This window comes from Rhinolophus ferrumequinum, chromosome 10, assembly GCF_004115265.2.
Source record: "Rhinolophus ferrumequinum isolate MPI-CBG mRhiFer1 chromosome 10, mRhiFer1_v1.p, whole genome shotgun sequence".
NCBI classification, from domain to species: Eukaryota; Metazoa; Chordata; class Mammalia; order Chiroptera; family Rhinolophidae; genus Rhinolophus; species Rhinolophus ferrumequinum.
The window spans coordinates 88,093,053-88,106,176 of record NC_046293.1 but is presented as its reverse complement, the minus strand read 5'-3'; the positions used below and the strand labels follow the sequence as shown (position 1 = coordinate 88,106,176).

The following is a 13,124-nucleotide window of genomic DNA, read 5'->3' as shown; positions in this document are numbered from 1 at the left end:
GTGCAGGCCTGGTCTCAGGCGATGGGGCAGAGTGCTGAGTGGACCGAGCCCCTTTCTCAGGGGTCAGGGAGAGGAGAGTCAACGGCAGCTGTTACAGATGGAGGGAGGGATATTTTCACACAGGAAAGTGTCTCAGTGACAGACACAGGCTGTCTAAAAATAGTCGTGCTGAGAGCCTAATGGCCCTTGGCGTAATTGCTAATGTCAGGGGAAGAGGTGTCTTGCAGTTTGCTCAAGTGGCTGAGAGGGACAGAGATGCCGACGGGGAGGAGCTGGAGGCAAGCCAGGGAGGGAAGGACGCTGTAAAGGGCTGGGGGACAGGTGAGGGGCCGCCCTGAAGCAGAGGTGCGGCCCGGGGCTGGGAAGCAGGGCGTGGGGCTCTTCTCCCCGTTCTTACCCAGGGAGGCAGCTGAGGTTACCAGAAGCCCCAGGACAGAAGAGCCCTGGACACCAGAGGACTGGAAATGGGGAACTGTAATTCTAAGGAAAGGGTAAATATCTGTAACAGCTGACTTTAGTGAGCAAGGGGAGAGGCAGGACGGGCCTGCTCCCTCTCATGTCCAAGTGGAAGCTGAGAACCGAGCAGAGACAGATGGGGCAGTGGAAGGCTGTAGCCTCCAGCCGCCAGGAAAGGCTGGCCAGGAAACAGGGCAGGGAGATCCACGGGCCGTGTGAAGAGGGAGGGGAACCGTCCTGGCCAGGACCCATTGTTCATTCAGGATTAACCGGATTTTCTCCTAGTGGCTTTTCCACCTATTCCTGGGTCCTGGCAGCCCAGCGATGGAGCAGGGGGCTGGTCTGGACTCCAAGCAGGGGTGTGGCTGTTCTCAGGAAAGGCCAGACTTCTCGTGATGAAACTAGGGAGACAGGGAAAGACAATGAGAGGCTAGATGCGGGTGGGGGGCTTTAGGGGAGAAGGAAAAGGCAGGCTGACCTTCCGGAGAGCAGCAAATGCAGGGCCAAAGGTGGCTTTGACCTCCACGCGGTCTCGGATCCAGCCTGGCAGCTTGGCCAGGATCGGCGGGCGCGCATAGCGCTGGTCCAGCAGCACTATGCTGGCAAAGTCCTTCTGGTGCCTGATGGCCCTGCCTGGACGCAGACAGAGGCTGGGGCTCTGCTTCAACCTACCTCTCCGACAGAACATTTCTAGTGTGTCCCCTCCCCTTCCTCAACCCTGACTGGAGAGAAGGCAAGGAAAGTCCCTTCCGGTCACCTCCCTTTCCACCCATCCATCCCCAACTATTCGTCCTGACAGCCAAGAGCAGTCCCGGGCTTACCTATTGATTGGTTGACAGCCTTCATACACAGATTCTCCACCAAAGCCTTCCCTGGGGGGAGCTGACCTGGGCTTCGGGGCTGTGAGGGGCAAAGGAGAGGACTGTCAGAACTCTCCCCTCCTGCCTAAAGTGTTCTGAGAACGTGACACTGCCAGGCTTTCAGCAAGACCAGCCGGCTTCATGGGTGCAATGCCAGTGTCACGAGAAGCTCAAGGGCACTGAGAGCTCCTGTCCCTCTGGAGGAAACACACACATCAGAGCTTGGGGCAGTCACAGCTCTCAGCCCTGGAGGCTACAGCTGTCCCTGCCCTGCCCTTGCGTCCCCCCAGGACCTGGAGGTACTTACAAGGGTGTGATCCAGGTAGGCCACCTTCTCCTGGAGCTCCGGAGACTTGATGTTGGGGTAGGGCATCCCTACCACCACCACACACCTGGGGTGGGGGCACACATGAGCCCACAGCACCATGGGCCCTCAAAGCCCAGGGCGAAGGGCCTGGTCCGCCCCGCATGTCACCAACTGCTCCGTCTACCACCCGGGCAGCCCTCAGGCTGTGCTCAGGGCTCCTGCGTCTCCCTCCCCACCCTACACCTACTACCTGGAAAGGGGCTTTTCAGCTAAGAGGTGCAATCGAGCCAACAGACTTGAGTCCCGGGAATGTTCCAGTCTGCCTAATTGTCCACCTGGTCGCAAGGGCCAAACCCAGAGTTGCCGAATCACTGCCCCTTGCAGCCGACTGGCCTATAGTCAGGTCAGACTCAGGCGGCCTTAGATTGCAGGCGGGGGCCCAGCTCCTTGGAGTGAGGGGTAGGCGGGTGTCAGAACCCCAGGAAAGGAGAAGCCCCCTACTTACCGGCCGAGGTTGTCAGAGAAGTTGATGCCTTCACTCATCTTCCCTCCGACCACAGAGAGCAGCAGGGCCCCCGTCACCACGCCTCCCACCTGGCCACAGCACTGCAGGAACACCCAAAGCTGGGATGCCGTCCAGGACGTTTTTCAGCTGCCAACCCCACATGTTTTCTGGACCCAAGCCTCCGAGTTACACCGCTCACCTTAATGCACCTGGAATAATCCATCAGCACCTGCTCCACCTCGCTTGCTCTCTTGGGTTCCTGAAATATCTGAAGGTAACAGACAATGTCTCCCAAAACAGGGTTTCAGGATACCTGGGTTACCGTCTGCTCCAGGCTGTGCACTTTCCAGCCTGGGGACTGGAGAACCCCGTGGGTTTTGGGAAATCCTCTGGGTGGAAACCATGGATTAGAAGTGGAAGGGAAAGGAACCAGGAGAAGCTCAACCGTCTGGTCTGATGTGCACGAGAAATCCCAGGAGGAACTCTGGGAGCCACTGTCCCCACAAGTGGAAGGTCCAGATGCGGGGTCACTCACCTTTTTCCTGACAGCCAGGCGGGCCAGTAGGCCAGTCTTGTCCCAGTGGGCATGGACCTGGCGTTGGTACTCATAGGAAGGGAAGAAACACACCACCCCTCCAGGCACCACGTTGCACAGGTTACAGAGGACGCGGCCGGTCTCATCCATCTAAGGAGGGAAGACGAGGGGCCCTCCATGGGGCCACAGCCAAAAAGGCTCCTAGCCTTAGGGCTCAGAACCAAGTACAGACCCAGGGTGAGGGGGGTCAGGGCGGGGGGCTGCAGCCAGATGTTGCCCTCTGGCTGGGAATCATTGGATGGGGCCACCCTCCCTACCAAGGACACCCAACTGCCAGTCCTTGGGCCTGGCGGTATCTGTGACACCCCCAGCAGTGCCAGCACACCAGAGCTACACCTTCCCAGCTCCCAATGTGCTGGGGGCACCTGGGGAGTAAGCACCACTGAGACAAACTGTGCCACTAGGGATGTGCCCCCAACACTCGCACCCCTGCCATGGCAGGGGCCGATATAACCAAATGGCAAAAGAACCAAAGGAAATAAGCCCTTTCTCATGCCTGGAGGTGTCAAGAAAACTTATTTAGCAGCGTAAGGGGTGAGGGAAGCTCAGACCTCCCTTGATAAACATCTAGATACTATTCACCCTGTGCCAGCTCTGTGACGGAAGGCCCAGTACTAATTTCCCGACGCCTGAACACTGAGGACTGGCCAGTGCCCCCCACCCCAGAAATCCCTCTCCCACCCTAGCCAAGGCCGTGGTGAGGCAGGCAGGCCGGCTGGTACTAACCATCTGCGGCAGCTCTCTTTTCAGGTATGTGAATTCCAGCTGCCGGTTGGAGGGCCCGCTGCAGATAACGAGGGGCAGGATGTTGTCTGGAGGGATCACGTGACCTGAGGAGACCCGGTGAGGGGCTGGAAACTGGACCCGCAGACTGCTCTGGTCCAGAAAGAGCACTGCCCAGCCCTTGTCTTCCAGACTGAGGGCAGCATAACACCTACCCACCCACCCTGCTTCCACAATCAAGTGGGGACGCTCAGGCCTCTCCCATGTCGACGGAGGCGGACAGAGCATGGAGGTGCTGAGCTCACGAGAGCTAGCAAAGGCTGCTGCGCCTCCCGCGTGGCCTCCTCAGGCCTGGTAACAGCGTATGGCTCCACTATGACAACAGAGGGTCCACTCCACCCTGGACACACATCCTCACCACAGGAAAACTCCACCACTCGCTCGGCGTCCACCCCAGCACATGCCAGCAGCTGCTCCCGGAAGTCAGACACCTGCAGATCACAACGTCAAGGCTGTGACCTCCCAGAGGTCCAGACCCAGGGACCTGAGGTCTGAGCAGGCAGGGGCCTTGGCAAGGAGGGGAGGAGAGTCGCTTGGAAAGACAGAAGTCTGGGCTCGGAGGCAGCAAGTATGTAACAGAAGGGAAAAGAAAGGCTGGTAACAAATTAGCACAAAGGATAAAACAATTTAATGACACCAGTGTTGGTGGTCTCATTTAAACTACCGGCAGGAATGGCCAAAGAGAAGGCGCAGATTTGGCACAGTGGTTCTCAACGCTGCCTATGAAACAAAATCACACACACATACAGGTCCCTGCCCAAACTATTGAGTGAGGATCCCTAGGGGGAGGAATGTGACTTTTGTATTTTTAAAGAGCTCCATCCAGATTTTTCACCTATCAAATTGGCAAAGATCCAAGTCTGACCACTCTGTGGAGAAACAGGTGTTCTTCCACACTGCTGGCAGAATACAGAGCAGTACTACTCCTGGTGGAGGGAAATGTCACAGGATTTAACAAACTAGATCTATTTTTACTTTTTAACCTGGAAATCCCCTACCTAGGAGTCTTCCCTGAAGATGCAGCTCCACAATCCACGTAACCCATGCACAGGGACACTTCTTGTGAAGTTATTTGGGAGCAAAACTGCCTTTGCAGAGGGACTGGATGGATGAACTGTGCTCCATCCCCAACAGAAAAGTATGCAGCCAACAAAAGGAATGCAGACCATACATGTAGTGATCACCAAAACATACCGATAAATAAAAACGGATTATGTCACCTTTGATGTAAGGAAAAAAGAGTAAGTACATATAGTTGCTATTTTTGCAAAAAAAAAAAAAAAAAAAAAAAGGAATGAGAGAGAGTAGAAGGCTAGAGCAGCAGTTAATAAAACATGCTTACCGAAGGGCATGGAAACCGGCTGCAAAGGGACAGAAGAGAGAATTCCTGAATCTTGTTATATAGTTTTGACATCTGAACCATATTCATGGTTTACATGTTTTAAAAATAGAATTAAGTCATAAACAACAAGGCAAAGTCTAAAAGTGAAAACAAACTGAAACAAAGCCTAGCCACCGGTCAAATTCACAACATACACACACGAAGAAAAGCCTGATATCGAGTGGCTTCATATCCTTAGTGACCATACATCCTTCGTAGGATGTATTCTAAGAGCAAAAAATAAATGCAGAGAAATAAAACCTTAATCAAGTTTATTGTTAAAATATTAGAATATTTTTAAAACTATTTTAAGTATATGCGGGATATAGCAAATGAGTAATTATGCTATTATGAGAAACCAAAGTTTGGCTCACGAGAAAAGAGGTACAGTGTAAGGTGAAATCAGTTGATTTTGCTTTAGAAATACCAATATGGACTCAGGATGTTTGAAAATGTATTTTGTAGGTCTGTACTGAAAAGGCCTACACACAGTGGTCATCCAGGAGCACGACAAACACCCCAGCACTCAGATTTTGGTTTCTAAGCACCCATCCCCAGGAAAAGAAACCAGGGCACTTTGGAGAAATGAATGATTCCAAATCTGGGGAAAATAAAGTATCAGGTGGCCTGGGACGTTCTGTCATGCCAGAAAGCAAGAAAGCGTTCCAAGGCTAATGGAGCCACGTGGAAAGGGCCACAGGCAGCATGAGTGGGTTCCCACAGGCCATATCTGAGACAATTCAAGCATCAAAAGCAACAATGACACTAAATGGTCTTAATACATAAATGAGTAGAAATCTGTAAGTCTATACACAAGAAAGAAAAATGGAAAAAATATAAAGCTAAGGGGCAACCAATCTAATAGGCAGCCAAACCACTGACTGAGGAAAGAGAGGGGGAGGGGGGAGAGATGGGGAGGAAGGGGGAGGGAGGGGGCAGAGGACACTGAGTAGCTTTCCACGTAAGTCCCGTTCTAGGACGGCTCCTAAGGAAATAACCCCTGTGCAGAGATTGGTTATGTTCACCACTCTATTGTTTAAAACAGAGAAAAATTGAAACTCGCCTCAATATCTAACAAAAGAAGAGTGGTTATATAAGATATAATATATTGTTGTAACAGGATAAAGTGTAGCCAGAGTATGGTGGAATAAATGCTTATTTGCTGACAAGGAAAAATGTTTATAACATTTTGTTGCTGAGTGAAAAAAGCAAATCATGACAGCATATACAGATAATACCATTTTTGTTTTGTTTTTAAAAACATGTATGTATATTTGTAAAAAATGATGCATACAAAGACTATTATGATATGCACCAAAATGAATCTTTTGCTGGTGAAATTATGATCCTTTTTCCCGTTTTTGCTTGCCTCGCTTTCTACAATGGAAATATAATACTTTTCTAAACACATATTTAAATTTATAGAAGAGAGGGTAAGTTATATGTACGGTGGGTACAGGAAGGGTATGGCACTGGGGCACCTACATGAGGGGGAGAGACTCCAGAAAGACTCTCTGGAGACGTGTGATCCCACTGCTCCAGATGCACGGCGGGAGCAGTGGCAGTGCCCTGCCAGTGAGATGGTACAGCAGTGCCATCTGGTGGACACTGCCTGGCCTGCTCAAGCCAACCCCCTTCTGGTGTGGGGACTAAGGGACAGTGAGAAGGCCTGCAGGCCCCACCCACACCCGTGCACAGAAGGCTGGGTCTGGCGGCCTTACCGGCTGCATGGTGCCCCCAGCAATGACCACTGCCCGGCATTCCTTCACCACCTGGGCAAAAGGCACAGCTGGATTCAGGAGCAAGAATTTCAGGCTGCTCTGACTGAGGCTGCCTGAAAAAGACAGATCACAGACAGCTACACGGGGAAGGGGCAGTCGGAGGCAAAGGCGATCTCTAGCTGGGTCTACAGAGAAGGCACAAGAGAGAACACTTCCTCTTTAAATTAAATCCCATTTAATCTCCAGGACAGCCCTGAGGTAGACTGTACTATCACCTCCCTTTTCACAGGAGAAAACTGAGGGTTCAGAGATAAACTGGTCCAAGACACACAGCCTGATGGAACCAAGACTCAGTCCAAATCTCCTCTAACTTTAACCACGAGGCCGCACGGCTTCTTATACCATGTGAGACGACTCACCTTCCCAGCACCTCTGCTGCCCTCCTCACCACCCCCACCACCTGCACAGGTCCCAGGAGGCCAGGGACCACCACCCCGTTCCTCATCCTGACCAAGGAGCTGCCAGGATGGGTGTTGAGACTCCTTTCCCGCGCTGGCCCCCTAGCTCCAGGCTGGCTCCTCCCTGGATTACCTTGGCGGCTGAGGATGACCCTGCCATCCTGGTTGGCAGTGGTGAGAGCTGCAAGGAAGCCTTCTACACGCATCAGGGGAGAAGCCGGCCGAGGCGCTCTGGCCTCCCCCTCCTCAACCGGAGCTGCGGGAGCTGCACAGAGAAATAGAAAGAGGGTCTGGGACTACGGCCATGGCGGAGGGCCTCCCTGCAGGTGGGCTCCGGCGGCTCTCTGGGGAAGAGGAGCCCACGAGTGAGAAAGGGCTGTCCTTGCCCAGGGCCTGCAGCCCAGTTCCCCACCCTCCTGACTTACCCTCAGTCACCCCCGGCTGTAAGCTCTGTAGGAAGTGCTGGAACCCAGCCAGTCTGGGCTGCTCCCTGGGGAGTGCAAGGACTGCCCCATACCTTTCTGTGAAGCCAAAGAGCTGGGCAGGAATGAGAACAACAAAGACCAATGAGGACAGCAGCAGAGAGGCTCCCATCTCTCACTTGCAACCCACCCCCCCCACCCCCACCAAGCATCTTGGCAGCCCCTCCCCACCCGGGCAAGGCTGCTACACAGTGAGGAAAACGGAGAGAAGGGCGGGAGAGAAGAAGGCACTGTGAGGGCAGCAAGCAGGGCACTGCTGGACCCTGCCCAGGCCCCAAGGAAGGGGGCTGTACCTTTCTGCTGACCATGCTCTTTTCACAATAGCGCTGCACCTGCAAAAGCCAAACCCACTATAGGTGCATGGAAAACCTAACCAGGGCAACAAAGAAAGATAACCACCTTCCAAAACCCAGGCAGGATTCACCAGCTCCTGTGGCTGACCTTGTCACCCTCCTCTCTGAGGTCACTCCACTCCCACTGCCCCCACTCCCACCCCAGTGCGCTCCCCCCACATGGCCTCTGCCAGGACTCAGACATGGCCTCCTCTCAAACAAGTGTGCATGGCTACGACCCTTCTAGAGGTGTTCAGTGACATCTATGTCCCCTCCGCTGTCCTTCAGCATGCCGGCACCTAAGCTGGACCCTGAAAAATTTAGCTTTAAAAAAAAAAAAAATCCTATGCACAATGGCACAAAGGAAGTAACTTATTCAGGGGACCTGTTCAGGGGACGCCTGGAGTGCAGTTTAGTTAGTGAGTAGCTTGGAATGCAAGACAATGAGTTTGAAGCCTTGAAATATTTCTGGAAAGAACGGTATCTTTCAATTAAGATGCACTAGACTGTAGTTTGTAAAAGCCCTTAGGAGGCAGAATGAAATCGAGGAGGCCAGAAAGAGGAGGAAAAACAGCGTGCACTCAAGGAGTAGCTGTGGAAATGAAAAGGCAGAATAAATTCAAAAGCTACTCCAGGCTCCTGTGCCTGGCAACTGTTTGGCTGTGGGACAGAAAGGGAGGACTCCAAGATGACTGAGACTGCCAGCCGGTCTGAGGGGTCGGGGCAAGGGGTACGTCAGGGGCAAGTTGGTCTGAAGGAAAAACGCAGGGCGGAAAGAAAGCAGAGCCGTGAGTGTGCAGCTGGTTTGCATGCCATTTGCTCACTTGTGTGTGGGGCTGTGTGTCGCCCTCCTGAGGTGACTGGCTGAGCCTCGGCCTCCTTTGCTGTAGGATGCTGATGGCACACCCTACCCTGGGGTCCCACAACCAGGCACAACACTTTGAACACAGTAAGTACTTCATCACTGGAAGTAAACGAGTCCCCAAGGTTGTGAGCCAAGTGACAGTGGCTGCACCCCTCCTGGGAGAGCACCAAACATGTACAGCTGGAGCAAAGACCTGGGGCAGCAGCAAACCCACAGGTGCAGTGGCAACGACAGCAGGGTCCAGCAGGGTGGCCAGCTGTGTTCTCACCTCAGCCTGACAGCAGGATCACACTCAGAAAACTCACTTCCGGCTCTGCCCAGCAGCCCAAGGGAAGACCGTGCCCCAGGATGGAGCCAGGCGGAGGCCTGGCTCTCTACTTGTGTCTACTGGACAAAGGACGGCACCTTTCCTCCCCAGTCCCTATGACCCTTCGACCCTAGGTTGCTGGCACGTGGCATTGCTAAGGGTTAATGACCCTGCGCTGTGGAGCCTCAGTCCTCTTGGTCTGCCTGAGGACAGAAGAATTTACTCTTCCTTCCAGGGTTAAGTGTCCTACCCACAGGTGGTGGGAAGCCTACGATTTGATGCGCTAGCATGAAAAGGTAAATCCTCTACCTTGAACAGGTTGATATTGTCAATCTGGCTCTGAAAGAGGAAGTCATTGATGGTCTTCAGCTCTGTCCCTAAAGGCACACAAATGAGAGCCTTGGCATCCCGCCCGCTCTGAAGACCCAGGCTTTCAGGTCTCAGAGGGAAGCTGGGAACCGGCTCAGACCAGCTCTGGCCCATGAGGGCCACCCCCTTACCTGTCTGTGAGAGGCTCTGCGTATTGGGATTTTGCTTAATGTTCCCTAAAAATAGAATTCAGACAGGTCAGGGTGGGGGTCCTCTCCCTCCCCCATCCATCTTCTCACACTTGACACTGTACTCGTCACACAAGAACATTTGCATCTGACCAGTTTTCTCCTTTTTTTTGTCATTTTAGTACCCACAGACCCCACTGAGAACAAGAGTCTGACCCATATGTGTGATGTGGAGCCCAAAGCTTTGTGACTTCATTCTTTTCACGCTTCCTCAAGGAGGCGGGGACAGAGTGACCACCCCGTTTGATGCAGGTGCCAGCAGGACAGGCCCATGCTACATGGGCAGTGGCAGGCAAATGGAAGCCAAGGGCACCGGCACCAAACAAAACCCCTCCAGAACAATCCCGGCTGCTTTCTGGACTTTGCTTCTATGAAAGCCTTCAAAGGGACTGCCGAGGAAGAAAAGGGCTGGGGCACCCAATGCTGGAGACGCATGGGACCTGGAGCCGGCAGACTCGTCCCTTTCACTGGCTCACGTCCCTTCTCTGGTCTTAGCACTCGTTTGCTCATCTGTCCCTGACGGCGGCCTGTGGTGCTTTCCTCACAGTGACCCAAACTGCTATCACTATTACGTAAAATGTATTATATTATGTTACATTATTATTATTATTATACTACCTGTGGAGAAGGGTCTGGCAAAATTAAAAGGATTCAAAACAGTGGCAAATAAACTAAGATTCTAAAAAAAAAAAAATCCAAGGTCAGACAATTCAACCAAGCTATAAAAATTTACGAATTTTCTAAATCGGCGACCGAGATGATTCTTAGGATACAGAAAACCCAGGTGTCCTGAAGCACCCAGGGGACCGCAGCCAGCACGACGAGCGGCAGCTGGGGTGGGCACAGCGCTCCTTACCACCCAGCACAGTCACAAACTTCTCCAGCAGATACAGGATCTGTTTGATGTACATCAGGTTCTTGGCCTTCAAACGCTTCCTGGGGAAAAACCAATGGACATCAGGTGATGTTACTCCAACAGAAACGTCCCTTCTAAGGTCCCCAAGCTGAGGCCTTTCTGTCTGGTGTCTTTCAAACTGGGTCACAAGCTACAAATCCTCTCCCAGAAAAAGGGCTGCCTTCAGAGTCGGCTGCTGTGTCCCAAGCATCCTTGGCCTGTGCTGGGGACACACCACCGTGAGCCAGGGGACGAGCAGCATGCCAGTCCCCCCACCCTCGCGCCGAGCACGGCCAGACGTCAACCTCAGAGGCCGACTGGAGCGCTGAGGCTGAGTGGGGTTTTCCCTTCCCCTCAGGAGGTAGTGTCTCACCTGTATCGTTCCATGTACTGGAACAACTGGGAATGTGCCTGACAGAGCTGGGGAGAGAAGAGAGAATGGTGTGAGGGCAGACCAGGCTCCGGGCAAGCAGCCTATGGCTGTGCCATTGCAGTCTTCGATTATGCCAGCTCAGGACACACCAGAGGCAAACAAGGTGGAGAGTGGGGCTGGGTACAGACAAAGTATGGGTGTTTACGGCCCTGAGCCTGGTGGGACCTGAGAGAGGGGAAGGAAGGGAGATTCTGCTGCAGTGTCCACTTTGTGTCATGGAAAAAAGCAAGAGGTGGAATCTCTCAGGTAATGATCTCCCTGCTAATTTTTACTGGGTTGGGAAAAGACGTGTCGTCTACTAAGAGTGATGGGTCAAAGTAACCATCACATCCTGGCCAAAGGTCAACCCAGGCATTGTCCGTAGCAGTGCTGAGGTGCCATGTGGGCTTCAGGGTCAGAAACCAGTGTCACATCCCAGCTCCACACTTAGCTGTGTGACCTTAGGCACTGCTTACACCTTTCAGAAACTTCAAGTCCTCGATGTAAAATAGGAATACCAACCCAATGCAGTCAGTGTGGAGACCAGACACGCCTCCTACAGACAGAGGCTGGCACACAACAGGTGATAAGAGTGGTTTTGAGCATTCCTCAAAGAAATGTCAGTAACAATGACATCCAAGTACATGAGGACCCTGCCTCTCTCATGCCATCATCCTGGGTCATGGAGAGCTAGTAAGTAGCATCCTGGGCTGGAGGGACTCAGTGTGACACAGGCCAGTGACGAACAAGGGAACGTGCCACCCTCACCCTGCCTGAGCCGGATCCCACAGCGCTGAGACCTGCTGGGAAGCCAGTCGGCCTCTGACGAGGCAGCGCCTTCACTCGGCGCAGCGCTACCCGGCCCCATCGCTGGCGGGGCTCCAGGCCTGGGCGGGTAGAGAAGCGTCCCTCTGCCCCGTGGCGGGCGCGCCGCGCTGCGGGAGGCCGTCCCACCTGGGAGCCGCTGACGTCCGTGCTGTGGATGCTGGTGATGGTGTCAATCAGATTGTGGGCCTCGTCGATGATCACCACCTGGCCCTGGAGCCGGATCCCCGCGGCCTGCCGGGTGGCCGCGTGCAGCAGCATCTGGTAGGGCAGCACCACCAGCTAGGAGGAGATGGCGGCCACCTGAATGGTGGCGGGACTGCCTCCTCCAGCCGGCTCACCCCCGTTTTAGTTCCTGCCCAGAGTCGGTGTAGACAGAAAGCTATAGGCTCGTATTGAGCTTTTAGCAATGGACTCTTTCCTCAGAAGTTTTATGTGGAATATCAAATATATGACACATGAAACTGAGGCTCGTCTGACTCCTGACGGAACCCCGGGCAGGGACAGGGGAGGGGAGCCGAGCCCCTGCTTTCCAGCCCTGTCCTTGTCCCTATGGTAGCCCCTGTGGCACCCAAGGTTCCTCAAAACACCGTGGAAACCACTGGTGTACGAGAGGGCAGCCTGGGGTTCTGCTCCTAGAGATGCCACTTCCCAGCTGTGTGACTCTGGGAAAGTCACTTAACCTCTCTGAGTCTTGTTTTCCTCATTTGCAAAATGGGCTTGATAAACTCTATCTCAAAATAGGGTAAAGGAGTGACGCTGAGTAACAGAAATAAAAGCACTCTGTAAAACGAGGCCCAGGTTTTCATACTGGCTCCATCATTCACTTGCTGTGAGAAAACAGATAAATCACTTAACCTTTCTGGAGCCCCGTGTCGTCATGTGTAGAACATGGTTAATTCCTGCCTTAGTTATTTCAGTGGGATACCATAAAAGCAAAAAATGAGGTGAAAAGTGCCTCAAAAAGTCAAAGTCATACAAATTTCAGGACATCTTCTTGTACTTTCCACAGTGTCTACAGCACTAGTCCTGCAGTCTGGCCGCCAGAGCCCGGGAAGGCACGAGACGCTGAGGCTGGGAGAGTCGCTGGACTTCTCTGGGAGAACCATACACACGGTTCAGGGTAACACATGTGCTGATGAGCTCTTAGTGCCATGTGCAATTTTTACTTAGTTCCCTGCATCTTTTAAAGTTGACTTTCACCTTTTCTTGATTATATGGAATCCTTCACGAATATCCTACTTCTAAAAGTCACTCAAATTAAGTAGTAGCAAGAAAATAGTTAAATCACACCAACCAAATAACAACGACCTCATTTCCGACCTGTCAAATGAGTAGTGTTTCTCTGTTTAATACTCGATACGGCCAGTCTAGAAGACAGGA

General features: G+C 52.9%; 1 protein-coding gene across 1 annotated transcript in view; it reads right to left on the bottom strand.

Moving 5' to 3' along the window:
- Positions 1 to 79: 79 nt before the first annotated feature.
- The window catches only part of DDX11 (DEAD/H-box helicase 11), a 30,140-nt gene continuing 17,095 nt past the window's right edge, over positions 80 to 13,124 (bottom strand). The window contains exons 9-26 of the mRNA XM_033117005.1: positions 11,871 to 12,023; positions 10,878 to 10,924; positions 10,466 to 10,545; positions 9,553 to 9,597; positions 9,362 to 9,429; positions 7,842 to 7,880; positions 7,492 to 7,603; positions 7,200 to 7,331; positions 6,609 to 6,721; positions 3,865 to 3,937; positions 3,450 to 3,553; positions 2,664 to 2,813; positions 2,328 to 2,396; positions 2,129 to 2,229; positions 1,624 to 1,708; positions 1,278 to 1,356; positions 935 to 1,089; positions 80 to 857 (exon numbers count right to left, since the gene is read on the bottom strand). Coding sequence (XP_032972896.1) covers positions 828 to 857; positions 935 to 1,089; positions 1,278 to 1,356; positions 1,624 to 1,708; positions 2,129 to 2,229; positions 2,328 to 2,396; positions 2,664 to 2,813; positions 3,450 to 3,553; positions 3,865 to 3,937; positions 6,609 to 6,721; positions 7,200 to 7,331; positions 7,492 to 7,603; positions 7,842 to 7,880; positions 9,362 to 9,429; positions 9,553 to 9,597; positions 10,466 to 10,545; positions 10,878 to 10,924; positions 11,871 to 12,023 — 1,635 coding nt within the window. The 3' untranslated portion in view covers positions 80 to 827. The remainder of the gene's footprint in view (positions 858 to 934; positions 1,090 to 1,277; positions 1,357 to 1,623; positions 1,709 to 2,128; positions 2,230 to 2,327; positions 2,397 to 2,663; positions 2,814 to 3,449; positions 3,554 to 3,864; positions 3,938 to 6,608; positions 6,722 to 7,199; positions 7,332 to 7,491; positions 7,604 to 7,841; positions 7,881 to 9,361; positions 9,430 to 9,552; positions 9,598 to 10,465; positions 10,546 to 10,877; positions 10,925 to 11,870; positions 12,024 to 13,124) is intronic.